The sequence below is a fragment of the Corvus hawaiiensis genome, chromosome 3 (genome assembly GCF_020740725.1).
Source record: "Corvus hawaiiensis isolate bCorHaw1 chromosome 3, bCorHaw1.pri.cur, whole genome shotgun sequence".
Taxonomy (NCBI): Eukaryota; Metazoa; Chordata; class Aves; order Passeriformes; family Corvidae; genus Corvus; species Corvus hawaiiensis.
Window position 1 is genome coordinate 89,572,608 of NC_063215.1, and position 22,042 is coordinate 89,594,649.

The window sequence follows — 22,042 nt, forward strand, 5'->3', positions numbered from 1 at the left end:
AAATTGTAAATTTCTATGCAGAAAACATCTCTTTTTCTGCACAGCATTATGCATATTCAAATTAGCATGGATGGCCTTGGAATTAAATCACTAGGTAGTGTAGTCTGACATAAAGCTGTACACATATATTGTTACACAGCCATTTATACAGCGAACTTTACTGGATACCAGGCAAAACTCTTCAAAAGGAATAAAAAGGTATTGCTAGAGGGAAAAAGGAGTATGATACACAGCACTCTCTCAACTACAATCCCGTATGATTCCTATGCAAAACACTTCAAAAGCCAAGTAATTTACAGATCTTGCTCTCCAAATGGATATCAAAGTTCCTACCAATTTCAATCATGGCAAAATAAATCACTGTAAAACATCAATGCTACTGGATATGGACATGGTCAATACTCAATATTCCCATTTTTCATCCACCCACTTTTGGAAAGAGAAGGGAGAAAGATGAAAGAACTGTAAAAACTGCAGACTGGTGAAGCAGGTGGGTCAGCAGAGTGCTTTACCAGCCATCAGCAAGAAACAGCAACTGCGAGAGCAGAGCTTCATTCCAACCCACTGCATAATCTCACTGTGGTTTAAAATTTGGGGATTACATGGTCAATGAACAGACCTCACTAGTTGCCCAAGGCTGCATTAACACCTAGAAAAATCTTATTTGATTCATCAAAAGAGCATATTGTCTGTATCTGACTTTGTGAGCAAGATTTTAAATTTCACTATTTCATGCATGATGAACACCACTGCAAATCTAAGAACCATAAATGTTCAGAGGGGAAGGGCTCACCCAGAAGGTAAAGCTTCCACATGCATAAAAGGAAATGTCAAGCACACTAAGTCAGCTGCAACCCTTAGCACAGTGGGGGAACAGGAGGTACAGCTATTACTCTGCCATCATTTTTAAGTGTATAAGCAATGCTGATGGGTTTCTCACCTCTGCATAAACATGCATCCCAAAGAGAATCAATAACACTTCTCCCTTACACTGCAACAACACAGCTGACTCAAAGGACACTGAATATGCAGTGTATTTAAATACACTTGAAGTACTCAGGCTTGGCTTGTTGCAGAGTGTGTGTTACAGGGTGAAATGGGTGTGGAAAATGGATGTGAAATAAAATTCACAGAAGTTAAGACAGAACATCTGCACACGAACAATACAGAGAAAGCACTTAAGATGGACACTTAGGAGGTTTAACAAAAGCCCTGGAGAACACTAGATTTTCATTTTTAGCCCACTTGAAGTATTGCAAATGAGCAAGTGATGCTGGCAGCAGTCACTCTGTCATTTGGGTCCCAAAAATAGTGCAATGGACTTTGCGTAAGTGCCCTGGCTGCAACTTTACTACACCAGTTGGCAAAGCATCTACAGAGAAAGGCCCAATGACAGGTGTTCTCACACAGTGCCAAAGACACAAGGGGCAAATCAGGCTGAGCCTCAAGGCACCATCCTGGCACATTCTGTGTGTTGTAAAGAACCCTGGATCTGCTGGTGTAGCTCAGATGGGCAGCCTGCTCTTAGCCCTGTACAACCATTTGAACAGCAAGCTCTAGTAAATGTGCAGAAAAGAAAAAGCACTGACCCAGTAGGAGGAAGTCTCTGATTCCCACCCAGAAAGGGCTTAACTCACGTCACTTAATTCATACACTAACAGTGTGGATGTCTTCAGCTGAGGTAGTCAAGTTGAACTCACTTTATGGGCACACAAAGGAAAAACAGACATTTCTAAAAATGCCATTTAACCTGCTTTATACTTCTACCTCAAGGCCAAAAGGACAGTGACCTAAGAATGACTATTTCTCTTCAGCTGCAAGTGTGGCCCAAAGGAATACATTTAGATGCAGACATCTAAACTGAGTGAGAACCCCAAATGCCCTCCTTGTACTTGGGCAGTTGAACAGAAGAGTTGTGCTATACTTCTTTGTTATCAGCAGTTTTGCTTAAAACCTGTGTCATATAGGACATTTCAGTGACCATCTAAGCATTCTCCAGCCAGCAACAGTCCAACTGAAATGGAATAAAAGCTCACAACTCTCACAAAACTCTCTGAATGATTACTGTGCCTTTTTTTTTGCAGAGTAACTAAATCTCAAACACACTTCTGAACGGGAAATATTACTACTCTGGTTCTACAGCTGAAAAAATGGGGACATTCCAACTTGGCTAATGGTGACTCAGGAGGAATCAAAATGAAGATTTCCTGGTATGCTCTTCTACTACTGAATAGGCTTAAAATAGTGAGAATTTACCCCCCAGGAGAGACCTTTAAAACTGTGATGGACAATTTTAACTCTATTGTCCATGAAAGCCTATGGTCACGCATTCTTATTAGACATTGAGGAATTTTATGTTTGGATTCCACTTCTATAAAGTGGAAGAGAAATACAGTTAGGAAAAAAGAATTAAGGCCAGGCATGTTATACAGAAACAAAAATACTATGCCTGAAGCTCATTCTCTCAAAAGATAAACCTGCAATTGTAAAGATAAATGGGAGGTTTGGTAAATTTCCCTCAACCATCCCAAGGGGTTACAGGTATAAAGCCAGTTTAAGTGGCTGTTCCTTCTTGATTCATGTTCATTCTAGCTCTTTTGAGAGAGAGACACACTGAATCAAGTTAAAGACCGAGTTGATCAACTGAGGATTGTGCAGAACAAAAAAAATGCCATCAGTCAGCTGAGCCATAAAAGCAAGCAGCAAAATAGATTCTGTTTCAGACTAAGTTGTCAAGATAACAACCTTGAATACGAGTGCTCGGCCAGCCTGAAGTTGCTGCACTCAATCCAATGACAGCAAACGAAAAGTTTGCCTTGCCAGTACGGGCTCACACCAATAGGAAAAGCTGTTTCATTCTCTCCAGAAAAGCACATCAGCATCCCTGAACAGATGATCAAGTAATCAACTAGGGAGTAAGCTCTGCTGGTCTTGTTTCTAACAAGGAAGAACTGGTGGAGAACGTGAAGGTCTTGGCTGCAGAAGACATAGAATTGTGGCATTTATAATCCTGAGAAATGTGTACAAGACAGAGTCTTGTACCTTTAGGTCAACATATTTTGGTTTATTCAAGGAATCTCTGAACAGAATTTCACGAGGGACTGTCCTGGCTGCCCAAAAGAACTCAAGTGTGCTGCTTAATCTTCAAAGACAGCCCTGTCAAAGTAAAAAATCAGTCCTTTCTGACAAGCAGAAATTACAGCAGGCATGACAGAAGGCCAGCACAGATGATTGAGGAACTCCTGACTGATCACAAACCCAAACAGAAAGGTACACGGAAGTGGAAGTGAGGATGGGCTGGCCAGCAGAGATACAGAGAGACAGCCCCTGTAGGCAGAGACCATTAGGAAAGCCAAAGCTCAGCTGGAGTTGAAACTGTAAGAAATAAGAAGAAAGGCTTCTTTAAGTACACTGGAAGCAAAAGGAAGGTTAAAGAAAATGTGGTTTACTGTTTAACAATGTAGGCAATATGGTAACAAAGGATGATCTTTGTACTTTCAGGCTCATGTGTACAACACCTTTTTTGCCGGTTTTCACTGATAAGTTCTGCCTTAAGGCCTGCCAGGTCCTTGAGCCTTCTAGCAGCATGTAGGAATAAAGCATTGCCTACAGCACAGGAAGACTGAGTTAGTGAGAACTTAAGCCCATTGAAACCAACAGGCTGAACATAAAGGCACTGAGGGAGCTGGCTAATGGCACTGTGAGACCACTCTACAGCATCTTTGCTAGGTCATCAGCAGCAGCAGAAGCTATGGTTCTCCAACTAAAATACCCTGACCTATGACTCTCTTGCTGCCCACCACAGTCAGCAAGCAGGTAGCCAGCACACTGAGGGAAATTATTATTCCTCTTTATTCAGCAATTGTGAGATGGCGTTTGGAGGATGGCATCCACTTTTGTGCTCCCCCTAACAAGGGCACTGCAGCAATTTCAGTGGAAGGTCACAGAGCTGGTTTGAGAGCTGGAGCACAGGATGAGTATGGAGAGCTCAGGGAACATGGTTTCTCCACACTTAAGAAGAGAAAAGGCTAAAAAGATATCTCATTGTATATAATCCCTTAATAGTCATACTCTTCTCAGAGATGAACAATGACAGAACAAGAGGCAGTGAACACAAGCTGGAACATGGGAAATTCCAACTAGATACAACTATATTTTTGTTCTTACTGTGAGAGTTGTCAAATACAGGAAAATGTTGCCCAGAGAGATTTGGCATCACCATCCTTGTAGATACTCAAAACTCAAATGGACAAAGCCCTTAGCAACCTGCTCTAACTGGCTGAGCTCTTGAGCATGAGGCTGGAGTAGAAATGCCACAAGGTCCCTTTAAACCAAACTATTCAATGGTTCTGTAACTTGGAAAATCTCCTCACAACTACTTTTCACCAACATGTTCCTCATTAATTTGCCAAAGCAAGCTATGCCACCATCAAATGTAAAGGGTGATCTTCAGTCTCATGAATCAGAATGGAGTACAGAAGCCAGGAAAGAGGGGAGCTGAAGTGCACTACACAACAAACCTCTCACAGTAATTTTATGCAGGTCCCTCACACACGGGGGCCAGCCCTGTGTTGGAATCATCACAGTACTCTTCTAGTTGCTTTCAAGTGTCTGTTGCACACCATCAGGACTAAATAAAAAGACTGCTCCTTTTCACATCTTCTTCATCTTTTTTTTGCAGCGCTGGTTGAAGACAGGTGAGGATCCCATCAGGCTGTCAGCAGAATGAGAACCGTAGCTGCTCTCAGAGCCATTGGGGCTTTGTGGCATCCCAGCTTCACTCATGCCTGACATTGGTTCCTCAAAGACATCACTGCCTAGGACCCCGTGGCCATGTACATTAGCCTCCTCATTTTCCTGCGGCTCCATTTTCACCTGTGCCAAGTTCCAGAGTGGGGAAGCATTCACCTCAGCCCCTAGAGAAGGAAAAAGCACACAACAGTAACTGAGCAAAAAGATAAATCACGAACAGCACGCAGATATGAGGGACAGCAGCAAAGGTAAAGATAGAGCAAAAGCAAAGCCACAGGTTTACTATGCTGGGGGGAAACAAAACACACCAAGCACTGTGATCAATAAAAAACAGCTGTTGACTTGTTTAACAGCCCAGAAACTGCCACTCCAAAAAATATGATGGTGTCCTTTCAATGTTAGCCTCCATGTGATTTTCTCCATGAGAAACAACTTCACATCACTCTCCAGAAGGAGTGTCCCAGCAGCAATGAGTACACCAACAGCACACAGACTAGACCCTGCATAAGCAGGACTTCGAGGCAGTCCAGAAGTCATTACGAGGCCCTTGCAACTGTCAGACACACTGGGCTTCTGCAAGGGAGGCAAAGTGAGAGGGCAGAGGAGTAGGTAGATGAACAGTCCCAAATATCACTTTCAGCACTGAAATGCAGGGACATCAGAGCTGCAGTCAGCCACCTGCCTGCCTGCCTCCTTGCACTCAACACCCACAGGTCTCATCCCATCCTTCAGCAGAATGGAGAGAAATCCTTTTGGCTCAACCTCATAGCTGCCCTGCTGGGAAATAGCTCCCCCCACCTCACTTTTTTAGTAAAAAATTCTGGACTAGTGTGCAATCTGAGCACTAATTGAGGACTTTCTGAACAAGATTACGAAACCATATTCCTTGATACTAGCAAATGTTTTTCTCCCCAAGAGCAGTAATTACAGATCGCATTATTTCTGTTTATTTAAAGTTTTAAGAGAGACAAAAATCCTATTAAAAATACACTAATTGGTCTCCTTGCTGAGATGGGCATAAATAGCCCAGAACTGAACACACTGTGAAATCTCTCTCTTGTGAGGGGTTAAATCCACATGGAAAATAAAAAGAATTAAAACCAAAGCAAAACAAAAACCCAACGAACCAACCAAAAACCAAAAGCCATAAACAACAAAAAAGACCCACTAAAAACCAACAAACAAAATAGGAAACCAGTTTTAGAAAGTTTTCCAAACTTCATATATCAAAGAGCATGGCACAGTTTGAAAGCACAACCAAAGCTCTTGTACTGAGCCAAACCTACTACCATTCCCTATTATCAATATACTAGTAACAACAGTCCCTTATTAGTAAAAATTACAAAGAGAACAAATGTTCAAACATATCTGTGCCAAGAATTCTCCTTTATGAAGAAGTCAGGAATCTTTTCCAGATCAGCTTAGCCCAAACCAGAGTTTATGAGACCTTTATGATAACACAGCCTACATTAGCTCAGTTGCCTTAATGAAAGTCCTTCCTATGTTAATCGTAAGTAAATGTATCCCTCTCAACAACAATGGACACATCATTAAAATGCTATCGGTTCCAGAGTGACAGCTCCAGTCTACATAATAATCAAAGGTGCTCACTAAACTAAACTGTCTTTCCTTCATCAATTGCTCTTCACCGCTCAGCCTTATTCCTTTCAGCTCTGTCACCTGTCACTAAGAGTGTCACTAATGACTAGAAGTACTTAAGCATCAACACAGGATGTTTCATCTTCAAAGCCCTTTAACTTCAAAGTACTTTACAAATAAGCTAATCTTCATGTTATCCTGAGAGGCAGAGGAACAAGAAACAATATCGCCTCCATTTCTCCAACTGCAATGTCAGACATGCACAGAAACACAGGAAGAACATGAAAGGCTGTAATGAGAGCTCTGCCCTCAGACACTGAAGCCTCGATGCCCTCCCTGCAGGCCTCACACCTGCATTTTGAGATGGCGGTGTCCTAATTGCAGCAGCTTTTTCTCACTCCTTAGGATATTACACTCCCCAGACTGCCCAGGTCTACACTGGAACTTCTCAGAGATGAGATTTCCAAAGGCTCTTGTGAAGTGAAGAGGGATTTTCAGGGAGGAACAGAGCACTTGTATTCTTAATTAGAAAACATCAATTCTGTATCAGAGAAGCAAGAGGCATTTAATATACAGCTAGCACGCTAACCTCTGGGTCTCAAGTGGTAGATGCTAATACAAAGCTTTCCAGATGAATCACTCGCAACCCTGGATGGGCCAGAGGAGTCTGCTGTTCCTTCTCCCCCAAAACTGCAAACACTTCACATTTCAGAGGTGCTAATGGAAAACAGTATGAGCTTTTAGAAAAACATGAGATGGATTTATGTTTTTTAAAGCTCATCACAACGCAAAAAAATGAATGGACTCAGAGGTATACTCTAACCTCACTATGTATGCTACTTAGCTTAGGGTTAATAGGAGGACAGGCTTCATTGTTTTTTAACCAGATTTAAAGTGAAACAGTTACTATTGAAGGGACTTCCAGAATTCACACAGTTCTATACAAAATCAAAACTGTCTCTTTTCATTCCAGGAAGTTCAGCTTCACTAAACAGTGAAGAGAATGAAACTTCTATGTAGATATAGAGCAGGCACAGCAATAGCAGATTCTCCCATGCTTGCCACCAGTGTGCTTCAACGCCAACATCAAGGGATAGCACTTTGAGGAAAAGAGTGCAGTCTCCATAACCCCACTAATTCACTCACCATTTCACTTTCCATGGCCTCAGTCACGTACAGCAGGCTTTGGAGTAGAGATGCTAGGAGGGATTCCCAGGAGCCCATTTCACACAAGTCACTGATAAGCTTTCATAAAACAGTGACTGTCATTACCAGGGTAACTCCTGAATATGGAGGACAGCACCAAGTACCATTTGTATTTTCAGAACTCATTCAGTGCCTAAACTATGTAAGGAACATGGCTTTCAACTTTACAGGAATATGAATCTCTGGACACAAATCCAAAACTAACCAGAAGAAACAAGATCACATGGACCTGCTGAAGGGCTGTTTACAGGAGAAGCAAGAAACTCCTACCTGAAGTCTGTGGGGAAGCTTCTACTTCCAAGTTGGCAGAGAAGCGCTCACTTTGAGCTCCAAGTACTCCAACAGGCAAAGACTGGTCACCAGAAGCCAGATCTCCTTCCAGCTCTTCACTTATGGGGAAAGTAATATCACTAACAGGTTCCTCCTTAATCTTCACAGGTTTTGTGTCTTCTGCTGCCTTTTCCGGGTTCACAATCTTCTCATATTCTTCAGAGAGCTGCTTGCTAACCTGTCAAAGATCAGTGGGTGAAAAAGAGGCCAGAAAGGTGAGAGTGACTTCAGAGGCTCTGACGGTAATTACATTGCAGTGCACTCTGTTCCCAGAACATTATTAACATCTGACCTGAATGAACAAGTAAACAACTTACCAGCTACACAAGAGAGATTTTTTTCCCCTTTAAGTGCTTCTTCTGTCCTGTAACAAGGGACTTTAATAAGAGGTTTAATCCACTAAAATCTGACTGATAAATATGAGCACCTTTATTTTACAAACAGAGGTGATGAGGCCCAGAAATTTAAACAGAGCATGAAACAAAAGCAAAGTGTCTCAGTCTTACTCGCTGGTTTTACCTATAAGACTGCCCCCATCCTCCAGTAACAAATTCATCCCAGCATTAAAAATCAAGCACCTCAGATCTTCAACAGCCCTGTAGTCACCACTGGGCAGAGCCTGAGTACATTCTGTCAGATTCAGAGCAAAAAACACAGAAGTTTTCTGCAGTTAGAGAAGTGAAACCAATACAGGAATGAGATTTAGAACTACCCTGTACTTCCAGAAACTTAACAACAGTAAACAATTAAATTTAAAAATTTCAGATTTCATCTGCTTCTAACAAATGCTTGTTTATGCAACTAAATCCAAACAGCCAGTGAACTGTGGTCAGGAAAATCCCAAGACATTTTAACAGCAGAAGCAAGGAGGAAAAAGAATAGCAAAGCCAATTTACCCCTTCTAGATACACTTCCAAATAAAGGGGCTACTGTGGACTCCAGTCCTGCATAAAGAACAATTATTGTTAAGACAATGATCAGCTGCAGGATGAGAGTGAACTGCAGTAGCAGAATGATGCAGAAAACCCAGATTCCAAAAGGACACAACATCTGAACAAAAACATTTGAACAAAAAATGAACAGAGCGGGTATTTTGAGTAGGAATGTTTCTAACAAAGACAAATCTTTATGATGTTATTTTTATATAAGAAGAAGGTAGCACCTGTGTGACAGCTCAGATCAGCAAAATACTACACTATACTCCTAAAGCTTAAGGAAGTCACTCCTTGCTTGTGAACATAAGCCACTCTACAGCCTAGAAATTTGTATCTGCTTACATGTTTTCTGAAATGTTAACCAGCCAAATATCCCACTAAAGCAGAAAATTCAGTTCATCAGTCAGTTCTGATTTTACCTCTACTTGATAATTTTGTCTGGATAATTTAAGAGCTGGGGTACTCTTCTTAAACTCAGGTAAGCCATCAGTAAAGCATCCTTAGTCTCAGTAGGGACACAAAACAGGGGCTGTCTTCCAGTCAGAAAGTTCCTGTTCTCTTTCCCTTGGTGACTCCTCTCCACACCCAGGAGGTTTACCAGATTTCCCCTCAGTAAGACTCAGGACTTGCCACAGGAATAAGCAACTGTACTGGTGGTACATTTCTTGGTGCCGCCAGGTCCCTACCGCTCTTCTCACCTGAAGCATGTAGCTGTGATAATCCTTAATGCGGTGCTGCCAGAACTTCTGCAGTGAGAGCACACTGCCAATGCCCACTTCATGGAAGACCTGCTCCATGACGTCAGGGAAAGGGGTGTGCCCAAGCCGAGCTTCTCGATCCACAGCGAAGCGCAGCAGCTTGGTGAACTTGAGGCAGTACTCGTGGGCGATGTCCGTCAGGGTCTCCAGGACGCTCTCGTTGGCGCACTCAAAGCCCGTGTGTGCCAGGATGGTGGCCATTGACTGGTACAGAAGCTGCCGGCAGGAGGACCAACTCAGCTCTGTCACTGGCTCCCCTTTTCCTCTAAAAACCAGGAGAGACAAAAATAGCACACTTTCAAAAATCTGAAGGAGTGTATCAGTTGAAAAGGTACTGTCAATAATAAGGTGATGTACAAAGGGAGAGCAGAGGGTTTGGGGTTCTCCATGGCTTCTCTGTTACAAATGAACACTACCTAATAAGGGTTTATCTGCTTTTCCTTCCTCCCTCCCTCCAAATCAGGACTTCCAATTTTCATTTTCCCTTCTGATGCCACAAGATTCTTCAGGTGATTCACAAATGTGGGATGCAAATCTTCTTCACCCTTAAGCATCTCCCTTCCCACCCAAGAGCTTTTCTCCTGGAGATGTGAATTAAATGGGTCCTTGACACAAACAAAAAAAGGCATTTTAAATTACATGAATGCAAATCATTTCCCCTTTCAGTTAATTACATTGCTCTTCCTTATTATCTCTGATGTCTCAGGCCTAATAGAAACAAAGGCTTCTGGGATAGACAAGATTGGAATTTCTAAAGAAAAAGACACATATAAAAAAGCAAGAAATGGAATACACATACATTTCATAGAGGTACACTGTACCCAAAAGGACTGTTTCTCTGCCCTCATTTCCAGTAGTCACTATGCATGACACTGAAAGAAGTATCCCCATATGCAACCCAAGATGTGAACACCAGGCCCTAGGAGGAGGCCTGGAAAGTTCGGCCATAAAGCACCATTCCCTGGTCTTGGGTTTGAGACCTCCTTCCTCTGTTGCTAAGCAGGAAGGAGTGAGTACACAGGATGGAGGAGATGGAGAACAACTGACTTGAGCACTTCAATCATTCACTTATAGCCACACAACCAAATTTTTCATCAACAAGATGAAATTCCACAGAGGAAACGAGGAGTTAAGGCAAGGCCTCTGAGAGGTAAACATACATCTACCAGATTTCTCAAGTCACAATTAAGTGCATGTAATCTATTTGCCCATATCAGTAACATGGACTTCAAAAGCTGATATCAAAAAATCAAATTCCATTACTGCTAAGTATGATACTTATACACTTTTTTACACTCCATTCAGCACCAAGGGCAGAACTGAGCTAACAATTTCACTCTTCATTTGTCTCTGATCAATTTCTCCTAACATCTACATTCCACCCAGAGATTCTCCTTGCTGTTACCCTAGATTACCTGTGTATCACCACACACTCTTTCCAGTAAAAGGACCTGATTAAACAGTACACAGACAGTATTGATGGCTTGATAAAATTCTCACTACTGTCTCCAAAAAGTCATGAGGTACCCTTCAGTCTCACTGAAAAGCTAGGCCACAGAGCCTCAGCTTCCCCTGATCCTCAGAGCTGACACATAGAAAACTACTGAAACACAGCAGTAAAAAAGTGAAGAGGACTGAAAAGGAAGGTGAAACTTAGAGCTATCAGGATGAAAATCATTCATTTTTAAGAACACCGGCACAACACTTTCCTATTATTCAAATAAAAGGGGAATCACACTATATTAAGAGTGGGATATGATCATATTTCTAAGTAGATATTAAGAATACCATGTGAATCTCAGGTCACGCATTCATCCCAGTTATTAATTGATGGAAAATGACTAGCATCCCAATTTCTACTTAATTATGTAACTACTTTGCAAAGAATACAGCAGGCACCCTGACAAGATGAATTAAAAGATCATCAGTTTCTTTATAAACCAAGTGTCACCCATTTTTACATCTCCCTCACTCCCTCCTCCACCTCAGCAGCAGAATTCGGAAGTTCCCAAACAGCCATATCTCCCACACAACACCAGGACCAAGAGGTTACAACAGAAATAAACAACCACTGAAGAAAATCAACCAGAAAACAATCCTTAAAATTCATGTCTCTTCTTTTTTAGTACATATAAAGGACATACCTAGCTGTCCAGCAGCCATCAGTTGAGAGCATCTTACGCTACCAAAACTGAATGCCAGGCTACTATTAATACAGAGACGTTCACTAAAAATACTATGGGCAAACTTAAATTAGACATAGATTTCGGCAATCCCAAGCTGGATACTTAGCCACTTGCAAAGTAGAGCAAAACAACCACTCAGTAATGCATATCACTGCTCAGAAGCAGCAGAGAATATTATGTCTCTTTTAAACTCCTAGAGGAAAAGGAGCTAATTGTGAGCATTAAAATGAAGCAAGGTCACTATGCTGAAAGACATATAAACAACTTGAAATCTAATCAATTAAAGACAGAGAAAAGACATTTCAGGCACTGTACTCAAATCCAAATCTCCACTTCTTGCTCTTGGTAAGGCCAATTTTGTTTTGTTCTTATGTTTTCTTCTCTTGTTTTCCTGTTTCTCACAATAAACAATAGGTAAATACAGTTAAAAGCTAGAACAGAGAGCAAAAACTGAAATGTTGTTGTAGATGTTAATAGAAACCAACAAATAAGAAAATAATTTTTCTTCTCTTTTAAAAGAGAAGAAGGTACTTTTAAAAGAGAGTCTAGGTACTCTCTGGTAAGAACGTACATGAACAAAAACCGTCATATAGACACGTTTATGTTGAGAGCAGCTATCTAATGTCAAGCCTTCCCAAAAAGGACAAGCAAACTTCTTTTCCCTGATGATCATAGCTAAAGAGCCTCTGTCTTAGATTTCATCCAGATACTCAGCACCAAAAAAGCACCCATCCAGATATGATCATTATGCAGAATGCCACCCGCTGCAGCATTTAGTTCTTTTCCTGAAAGTCTCTCCACCCAGCAACCATCCAAAGCCAAACCTACTTAATATATTAGCAGGGTCATTATCTGCAAGTAAACACAAGTGCTTTAATCCCTGAAGTTTTGTCACCAGAGACTAACAGGACAGGCTGGGAATTAGGCCTGTGACATGGAGGCAATCTCCTCTACAGAATGTATGGTATGAAATTTATCACAAATACTGGCCAACTTGCACACTCTTCAATTTTGCATTTCTAACAGAGTGCTATGTATTTTATATATGGGTCACCAACACTAGACAATGTTCCAGAGAGAAATCTACCTGCCAAGCTACAAAGTCATTAGACCCAAAGGCCAGCCTTGTCTCACCACTACCCAAAACATGCAGAACTTCACAACAGAAGACATGAAAATAGTGTCCATTTACACCAACCAGACTTATTTTCTGATTTAGTCAGTTTTCAGAACTCACAAAAGGCCCATTTTCTGTGTCAGCCAGTTAAATGACAACAAGCCACCCCACAAAGGCAGCACAATCCAAGCTCCTTTCCTGTAAGCCTGTTTTTCTTACAGGGAAGGGAAGCTCATGGTTCCTTTCCTATGGAACTGTCTTCAGGGGACAGTGTCTGGGCTAAGTCAGCACAAGGATCAGCAGATGAGGTTCAACCAACTGCAGGAATGAAGTGCTCTGCTCCCTCCTAGGTGAGCATAAGCCAGCAGCAGATGGAGGGAGGGACTGTTTTTCCTACAAACAGGACAATTTATGAAACACTACACTGTGAAGCTGAATTTCTACCAAATGAGGTGCAACAAGGCTGCTTTAGAGCCATTTTTCCAAAGCAGTAAAATAAAGGAGAACATTGTAGAAACAAGATATACTAGTCAGAGAGAGCACCAAAGAACACAGCATACTAACTCAAACCAGAAAGTTATTTTCTTTCAGGAAAGAGCCTTTTTACTCTCATCCTGGGTAAGTCTCTTTTCACATACCTCTGCTTTGTCTACAGAAGGCTGCACAGGTATGAAAAGAAACTGCTCAACAGATAATGGCAAAAATAAATTGGGCTCCAGTGGCATAACCCAGACCAGTCAGTTTAGAAACAGGCTAAGCCAAAGCGCTTAGATCATCAGGAAAAGTGTCTTCTGCCCACTTTAATTATCACTTCTCCAAATCTTTCCCAACATTAAAACTGCTATCCCACTGACATGTGATCCTCTACCTCTGTACAAACATTTCTTCAGTACAGGTCCTTCTGCCAAGAACTGTCTTCCCATTGCAAGCTCCCAATTTTGTTTCCAGATTACCTTTCAATGCAATCCAATGTGGCCAGGAATGCAAATGACAGATAGACTGAGAAATCTGTTAAGAAACCAACCATGCACACACAAGAAGAGGCACAAGAGTAGGTCAGGCTTCTTTTGAAGATGGATCCATGCTAATCTGAGGAAGCTGAGCAGAGAAGATGGAAAAGCTAGCAGCTGTTATATGGTAAGTCTCCTGTTGAAACTGGTAATTTCAAGTCTACAATTCCTTACTCATTCTTCATCAATTACACTTTAAGCTTCTTTTCTATTTCTACACCAACCAAAACCAAATGTTAATCCCTTATTGTGACATCCAAGAACTGTAACATCATCAGGACCAGATGGTAATTCATCCAAGAACACTAAAAGAATGAAAGGATGAAATAGCTGAATAGCTGTGGTGAGTCACCTCTTGCTTTAAACTGCCCATGAGGACCAGAAGGCAGAAAATGTGAAAACATTTTCCTTTAGTACCTTCAGAAGAGATGTGAAAAACTGCAGGCTGGGAAGCATGAATATATTTTGGTGCATGAGAGAAATTCAAAGAACTAGAGGACACACAAGTAAATATGTTATGCTCAGAAAGAATCCAGAGAAGGTTTTTTTAACTGTAAAACCTGCTTCATGAACCTACCAGAGTCCTCCAAATCTATCAACAAGCAAGAAGGTCAGAGATCTCCACTGTGGAGTCCAGGTCTTTCCTGGGAGATCTGTGCCAGAATCAAGATATTTTTTATCATGTTTGTTTCAACATATTTATAAACAGTCTGGAAAACTTTAGGAGAGGAATAGTGTAGTGATTATAAAACCATTGTTAGTACAGACTTTGGGGGACTGATAAGACCAAATCAACTCAAAAATAGCCATAAATTAGGCTCTGCCTCTTCCTCATCATACGAGGAGGTAGGGGTTACACATAAAGGGCAGGGCAGAGCAGAGGAAAACCAAAATGAATTCGGGGATAACAAAATAAAAGACAAGGGGCCAGTGCGTCAAAGAATGAAAATGAATAACATGGAAATAGAAGAGGACATGCCTACATTAACTACACCTGTGATCAGATGCAGGCTGGCTGCTCTTATCTTCCTTTCTTCCTGTGTCTAAATGTACCTATACACTACTCCTCAGACCCAGGCCACTGACAAAAAAAAATGGAATTAAAATATTAATTTATCCAAATACTGTAATTCTGACAACCGTACTTCAGAAGGCAGCATAGAATTAAGCACTCCCATGTTTTATCAGAGGTAAGAATGTTCTTCCTTTAATTTGATTTTATACACTAAGAAGCATTGGTAAATCACAGAACTTCATTTTCGCTACTGAAACAGCAGCTATAGAACATCTGCTGTTCTTAATTTCATGCGTCTCAAAACAGTTAAGAACAAACACGCAACAACAAACTCAAAGCCTTCCTCCTGGAAAAGCATAAATGTGTTTGGGTTATCAAGGACACAATTAAATTCTAGAAATACTGCACCTTATTAAAAAGCCACTGTCAGCCACAAAACATTTCATTTCAAAACTGTCTCCAGTTTCCACAACGTAGTCCTTACACTCCCCCATGTGGCTGACCACTGAATAACATTTCTTTACCCGGACCCCAGAAACTCGGAAGGAACAACAAAAAGACCAAGCAGCCTTTCAAACACGGCCAGAGCCACAGAAAACTGAACTTCAAGCTGAAGCCACTGAGGAGGGCAGAACAGAACTCTTCTCAGTTCTACAAACCACAAGGCCACAGCACGGGAGTCACAGGCCATGACTACTCTCACACAACTGTATTCCCCTTCACCCCTCTCTGCTAATTACTTTGTTTCTTCTGAGAAGGATGATGGTGTTCCTCCAGAAACAGCACTAAAGAATCACTCTACTGTTCAGAGAGACTCTGTTACCAAATGCAACATCTTTCAGTAAAATGCATTTTATACAACCTCAGGCTATTAAATATCTCAGTGGCATTTAACTGATAAATGATATTCCATTGACGCACATTTACCCATTTTAAAAACTAAAATGTGTTATTCTCTCCCTCAAAATGCTCATTAGTGCACATAGTAGCAAGGATTAATCCCTTAATTTAAATGCATATAACCTACAAAGTATCGCAAGATCCTGCCAGGAATGCAACACCTCCTTGTGAATTTAGTGCCAGTCAGAGGGATAGACAGGCGATGGTGGCAGTATTACTTAATCAAAGGCTGGCAGCAGAGGTACAAGCAACACAAATTTTCTTTACATTTTCTCCAGCCCTTGGCTGGTGGAGCCAGTAGCCAAGACAAGAATTCCCTTCGTAAGACAAGTATTCACTTCCAGCTCTGACTGAAAGACCACCAAACTGGGTGGAATGTCATAGTCACTGTGTCACAGGTCCTTGGCCACTGAAATCGTACAAATACATTATCAAATCATCATTTCAGAACCTACAGCTGAACAGCCAAAACCTAGTCATGTGTTTTCTGGATTTTCAATTACAGAAACACAACTTTAGTTGTAAGTGACCTAAATAGAAGAGACTTCACATCCTGTAACTAAAACTGTCAGAATACCACTGACAAAACCATGCACACACATTTAGCATAGCACTAGCAAGACAGAAATCAGCACTACACATCCACATCTTACAGACAGGAAGCAAAAGCAAGCAACGTGCATGTTATTCACACAGGAAAACTCCAAGTATTTCCCTTCTGAAGCCTGTTTTAAACTTTACATACAACTGCTTGACCCTTCAGCCTAAGGGAATCAACATAACTACATATATATTTTAAAACACTCAGCTTTCCTTCAGCCAGGAACTAACCTAAAGAAATACCAACACACCTGTAGAAATCACTCTCTGGATCACTGTGCCTCAGCTGAAATGGCATTTTGGGGGTTTTGCTATCCAGAGGAAGCAGGTCATCAGGGAGAGGTGGAGAGGCCGGACAAGACGGCAGAGGTTCATTCTCTTCGGTTTTTATGCCCTCTGCTTGCTGCTGGTTTTGAGCCTGGGCCGCGGCGATGAGGCTGCGCAGCCGCCGGTTGTGCTGGATGAGCTGGATGGTGTGAATGGTGAGGCTGCAGGGCTCGGAGGGGATGTCCAGCATGGTGGTCGGACGGGGTTTGTTCGCAGACGGCTGGTGCAGTGGAGGATCCTGGACTTCCACAGTACGGAACTCACGCTGCAGCAGGTCAAAGGAGCTGCGGTTGGCCTGGTTGGAAGAAACCGGGATCTCGCCCCAATATCGCAGCATTTTTACATAGGTCTCCTGTCGTGCTCAGAGCCCAGAAGAAGGCTACCAAGTACTGTGGGTACTAAGGACCCTTGTTGCAGGCAAAAGCACTTTGGGCAGCAAGAGACACTGGAGCTGGGATGACGCTCCAACTAACTCAAGTTACGGCTGCCAAGCAGGCTGTCGCTCAGTGCCTCGCTGAGCAGCGCAGTATCCTCGACGGCACGAGGTTGCCACTCTCGCACTGAACAGATCGCATCGCGCTTTTCCTGAGGGGAGAGGGGGCAGAAACAAACGCACTCGTGAGACGGAAATTGTTTCTGTGTGTAACAAGGGCTGGTGCGGGCCCACCTGGGCCTCACTGAGCGGAACCCGCGGCGTGGAGAAATTCCGGGGGCCGCACTCGGTTCACCCGCCACTCGCCCTCTTTCCCTCCCCGGACCCGCGGCTGCCCCGCACCCCAAGCCCGTGGTTGCCCGCCCCCCGTGTACCCCTCCGCTCCGCTCCCCTCCCGGCCGCCCAGCCGGAACTGCGTCCCGGTCCGCCACCGAGAGCGGCTCCCCCGCCATCCGCTCTCCTTCAGCCCAGAGGAGGGAAGCGCCCGCCGCCGCAGCCTCCTCGCCCGCCGCTGCCGTCCTCCCTGACTCGCCCCTACACTGCCCCGGGCCGCGCTGGGCGGCGGCGGAGCGACCCCGGGAGCTGCGCCTTACCCCCGGCACTGCAGCGCCGCGGCGCTCGTTCCCGGAGGACTCCGTTTGGGGACGGACTCGCGAAGATGGCGGAGGCCGCGGAGGCCGAGCCCGCCGCCTTCAAGCGCCCGAGCCGCCCGCCGCCCGCCGCTCCCGGTGACCCGGGGCCCAGCCCGCCAGGATCCCCCCGCGCGGCCGCCGCCGCGCCGCGCTACGAGGAGCCGCCGTGGGGCAGCCGCCCGCCTGCCGGCTCCGGGTACGGGCTGGAGGTGCTGAAAGGCGGCGTGGTGCTGGGCTCGGTGCGGCTGGAGGACAGCAGCTGGTTCCTGGTGGGGCGGCTGCCCGGCTGCGCCCTGTCCCTGGAGCACCCGTCGGTGTCGCGGCACCACGCCGTGCTGCAGTACCGCGGCGCCGGCTGCTCCCCCGACGACCCCAGCGGCGCCGATGCTGCCGGGTTCTACGTGTACGACCTGGGCAGCACCCACGGCACCTTCCTCAACAAGGCGCGGGTGCCACCCCGCACCTACTGCCGGGTGCGGGTGGGCCACGGGCTGCGCTTCGGCGGCAGCTCCCGCCTCTTCCTCCTGCAGGTGGGTCGGGGCTCGGGGTCGGGCGGCTCCGGAGCGTGTGCGGGGATGGTAAAGGCTGGCCCGGATCAGGCTCAGGAATTTACCGACTCCATCGGGTGGTTGTTTTACTGGGTGAAAAGCTGTGGGTATCTGCTGCCGGCTCTGGAGCGAGGTGTGGGGTTGCGGGTTTCTGCTGATGCACAGTGAGTGTGAAAGGCATTTTTCTCCAACAGTGTGATGTGTTAGGAATGTCTTTCTGTCGCTATGATGCCCCACTAAAGTAAAGAAGTAGCATTTCTTTGTGAACAAGGGGAGCGCTTATTAGTAGGAACTTTGACAGCACATCGTGTGCTGTACACGCACTTCAGAAGCTGCTCATTCCTCAAATTCACCTGGGTAGTTCTGACCGGAATTTTTGCCTTCAGCCTTCAAATTACAGTTATATGTGAGATGGATCTGACTACAAGTACATAATAATGCTTATTTCTTCCTTCCCTGCTTTTGAAAATGCCGTTAAAGCTAATATATTTTGGAATGCAAACCATAACTAATGGTCTAATAATTCCACTTTTTGAAGAGCAGTGTAATGACGTGTTTATGTTATTATATGTAATTTGCATGTGTGTTGGAAATACTTGTTTGGGGGTTTTTAAAAACACTTCTGCTAATTTTCTGTTTGGACTTAGGGACCCAAAGAGGATCAGGAGTCTGAGTCAGAACTAACTGTGACTGAGCTGAAGGCCCTGCGCAAGCAGCAGCAAGCAAAATTAGAAAAGACAATGTTGGGAGAGGATTCTGATGAGGAAGATGAGAAAGAGGAGAGAAGTGAAAGGAGTCAGAATAGTGATATGAGCTGCTCGTGGGGAATGGGTAAGTGATGATGTATCTATTGACTGATATGCATTAGAAGATCTGTAAGCCAGTTTTCTCTGAATATTAGGGTTGATATTTCAACTGGCTGCCAAGAGTCACAATCCAGTCAAAATTTTTGGGTACAAATTAATCCTTTTGCTGTTAAAAAGAAAGGTATGTGACAAGCTAACATCTGGTGAGCTCGTTTTAAACAGGAGCTCCTTTTAAACAGGAGGAGGTCATTTGCCTATGCCTATAAAAGGCCATGAAACTTAGAGTTTAATTAATGCTGTTTGGTTTGTTCTTGTGATGATGTCCACACTTTTGCCCAAGAGGTGCAATTTAACTGCTTGAGACTTCTATGCAGGATGTCTTTACATTTAAACAGGAAACCCTCATATTAAAGCTAGATAAATTGTAATTAATGAGCTTTTTGCAACAAAATGAGTTGGTTTTTTCGAATGAAAATGTGTAAGCTCATAAACCTTTGAAAGTGCTGAAACCGACATGAATCTGAAAAACTATCATATGTTGGAATGACTAATAGCAAAAAAAGGGATCTTTTTGGATTGCGTACAGAAATAATAAAGTTAAGGGAAGTAATTTTAGTAATTTTGTGACAGCTGCTACTTCTTTCAAATGAATGCTTTGAATTGTTGAAATATACTGGTGTTCTCTTTCTGATGTTCCATGCGGTTTTTTTGCACTTTGTATGTCTTCTAGGTGAGGATGCTGAGGACGATGAGGTTGAAGAAAACCCTATTGCTATTGATTTTCAGGATGTTCAAGATGCCTTTTATGTGAAAGATCCTAGGAAGGCCCTACAGGGCTTTTTTGATAGAGAAGGTAATTTATTTCTTTTTTATTATTATTAAATGTGATTCTCTTCTACTTAGCAAACTGTTATTTTGTTGCTTATTTTTGCAGGGGGATTTAAGGTGTGATGTGGGAGCAAAACCTTTCTGTTACATTGTGGGTAACATTTTTTGTTTCATCAGGTTTTGGTGGGGATTTGTAGTGGTTTGCTTTGGTTTTTTTTATTAAAACCTGGCTCACCATTGTGTATCTGAGACTTAGTTACTAATTCCTAAACTGGGAATTGCAGTGAGTACGTTGTATTCCTCTGGACTGACACTCAGACTTCACCCATGCTTTGAAGCTATGTTGAAAAATTAAAACCCAATTTCCAGACTCTTTGCTTTGGAGATGGCTGTAATTGTGTATAATTGTAAAATGGGAAACTATTAAAAAACAAAAGGCAATAACTAAGTGATCTAAAGTTTCAGTGGTTGCTAGTGAAACTTAAAAAATAGTCACTTACTTGCTGAAGTGAAAAATCAATCTTCAAGACGAACAATATCTATGAATTCAGATTGTTGCTTCAGCGTCATTTACTTTAATACATACAGAGACAAGATTGTTTTTTTCTTTGAACTATGTGTTCCTAAACAGGCCACTTAGAGATTTTTTGATCTTAAAAAGCCTTGATTTTGAAAAAAAAACCCCAAATGAGCACACCAAATGAAGATCCCATGACTTAAAAAAAAAAAAAGTAAGGCAAAATCATGATATGTAACAAGAGCTTTTTATCCCTTTTGTTTACACGAAAGTTCCATGACATTCTTCTCTGCTGTAAAGATTATTCCTGCTTATTTCAAGTTTGGTTACTATGTCAACTTTCTTTTCTTCTGCAGGAGAAGAGTTAGAATATGAATATGATGATCGTGGACATAACAGCTGGCTATGCAGGATCAAGTATGTACATCTCCATTCCTTTGGTACATGGAAGTTGACTGTTGAATTTGCAAACAAAAGCTGAAGGAATTACTACTTGTGTCACACTTGGCAAGGAGGCCAGCTAGAATTAGACCTAAGCCCTGATACTGAGAAAAAAGTCCAAGGATCAGTGCCTAGTTCAGTGTCTGCACTCCTTTCTGTTCTGACAGGATTTGGTTTTCCTAAGGGATGAAAATTGGGAAAGCAAGAGTCTAGGTTTTTTCAACTCCCCTTGTTTAGAGCAATATGTGAAAAGCAATTGAAATACAAGAGAAGAAACTAGGAAACAATCTCTTTGAATTCCTATTGGGGAAGATCAAAAAAAACCCAAACTTAATTCTGTGTGCCTAATTTCAGTTCCTGTATGGTATAAGACAGTTTTTGATGGGTTCCTGATAGAGGCCACTAATGTCATTCTTTCATAAGGCAGGAGAAGGTGAGGTGGAAATTAAGTCAACAAGCCTCAACATGGTAATGATTGTACTGCTTAAAAGTCCTTTGCTTCAGCATGGAAACTATTTGTTACTCATGTTATATGGGTACAAGATACCTGTACTTAAAATTATTCAGGGACTGACATTTAACCTTTTAACTTTCTGTATTTCCAATGGAATAAATAGAAGAAAAATTATTGTTTGGACTAGTGAAACACAAATTTACTTGCATGACTAGGAAATCATGCTTGTGTTTTGATTGGTTCTGTATGAAATGAAAAGTGGAAATATTTAACACAAAAAAAGATTAAAATGAAATGGGAAGAACAATGCCATTGTAAAATACCTGAGTAGCATCCCTGAAAAGCTCCTTGTATGTGAGCTGTTCTCTGATCCTTCAAACTGAACAGGTTGCCTGTGGATGATGCATCAGGGAAGCAGCTGGTGGCAGAGGTTCTCCATTCAGGAAAAAAGAAGGAAGCAATGATACAGTGTGCACTGGAAGCTTGCAGGCTGCTCGATGCTCGAGGAGTACTGAGGCAAGAAGCAGGTGAATAACTGTGATCCTTCTAAATGCCCTAAATTAGGGATTTGAGATTGCTATCTTGAATTTGCTTTATTACTGAGTGGTATGCAAATCATTTTGTTTCTTGCCTTCTCCCATGCCTTTC

At 42.8% G+C, this 22,042-nt stretch overlaps 2 protein-coding genes across 7 annotated transcripts in view; one reads left to right on the plus strand and one right to left on the minus strand.

The window, feature by feature from the left end:
- On the minus strand, positions 1 to 17,818 carry SUPT7L (SPT7 like, STAGA complex subunit gamma). 3 transcript variants are annotated; one of them, XM_048296124.1, is made up of 5 exons: positions 17,762 to 17,818; positions 16,660 to 17,320; positions 9,521 to 9,845; positions 7,828 to 8,065; positions 1 to 4,916 (listed from the first exon to the last, which is right to left on the minus strand). In XM_048296124.1, exons 2-5 carry the CDS (start codon positions 17,070 to 17,072, stop codon positions 4,654 to 4,656), a joined length of 1,239 nt encoding a protein of 412 aa, XP_048152081.1. In that variant the 5' UTR covers positions 17,073 to 17,320; positions 17,762 to 17,818; the 3' UTR covers positions 1 to 4,653. The 3 variants fall into 3 exon arrangements, with proteins under 3 accessions (XP_048152081.1, XP_048152080.1, XP_048152079.1); XM_048296123.1 differs by lacking the exon at positions 17,762 to 17,818 and adding an exon at positions 17,543 to 17,609; XM_048296122.1 differs by lacking the exon at positions 17,762 to 17,818 and having other exon boundaries at positions 16,660 to 17,502.
- The window catches only part of LOC125322424 (solute carrier family 4 member 1 adaptor protein), a 23,538-nt gene continuing 19,307 nt past the window's right edge, over positions 17,812 to 22,042 (plus strand). For all 4 annotated transcript variants that reach the window (XM_048296119.1, XM_048296121.1, XM_048296118.1 and 1 more), the window contains exons 1-5: positions 17,812 to 18,330; positions 18,996 to 19,179; positions 19,885 to 20,007; positions 20,856 to 20,916; positions 21,782 to 21,921. In XM_048296119.1, coding sequence (XP_048152076.1) covers positions 17,827 to 18,330; positions 18,996 to 19,179; positions 19,885 to 20,007; positions 20,856 to 20,916; positions 21,782 to 21,921 — 1,012 coding nt within the window. In that variant the 5' untranslated portion in view covers positions 17,812 to 17,826. The remainder of the gene's footprint in view (positions 18,331 to 18,995; positions 19,180 to 19,884; positions 20,008 to 20,855; positions 20,917 to 21,781; positions 21,922 to 22,042) is intronic.

Coding starts and splice junctions, on each gene's coding strand:
- SUPT7L (XM_048296124.1), bottom strand. CDS start 17,072: ATGCTGCGATATTGGGGCGAGATCCCGGTTTCTTCCAACCAGGCCAAC. Junction 8,066..9,520: donor ATCACAGCTACATGCTTCAG/GTGAGAAGAGCG, acceptor GATCTTTGACAG/GTTAGCAAGCAGCTCTCTGA. Junction 4,917..7,827: donor AGCTTCCCCACAGACTTCAG/GTAGGAGTTTCT, acceptor TTCCTTCTCTAG/GGGCTGAGGTGAATGCTTCC.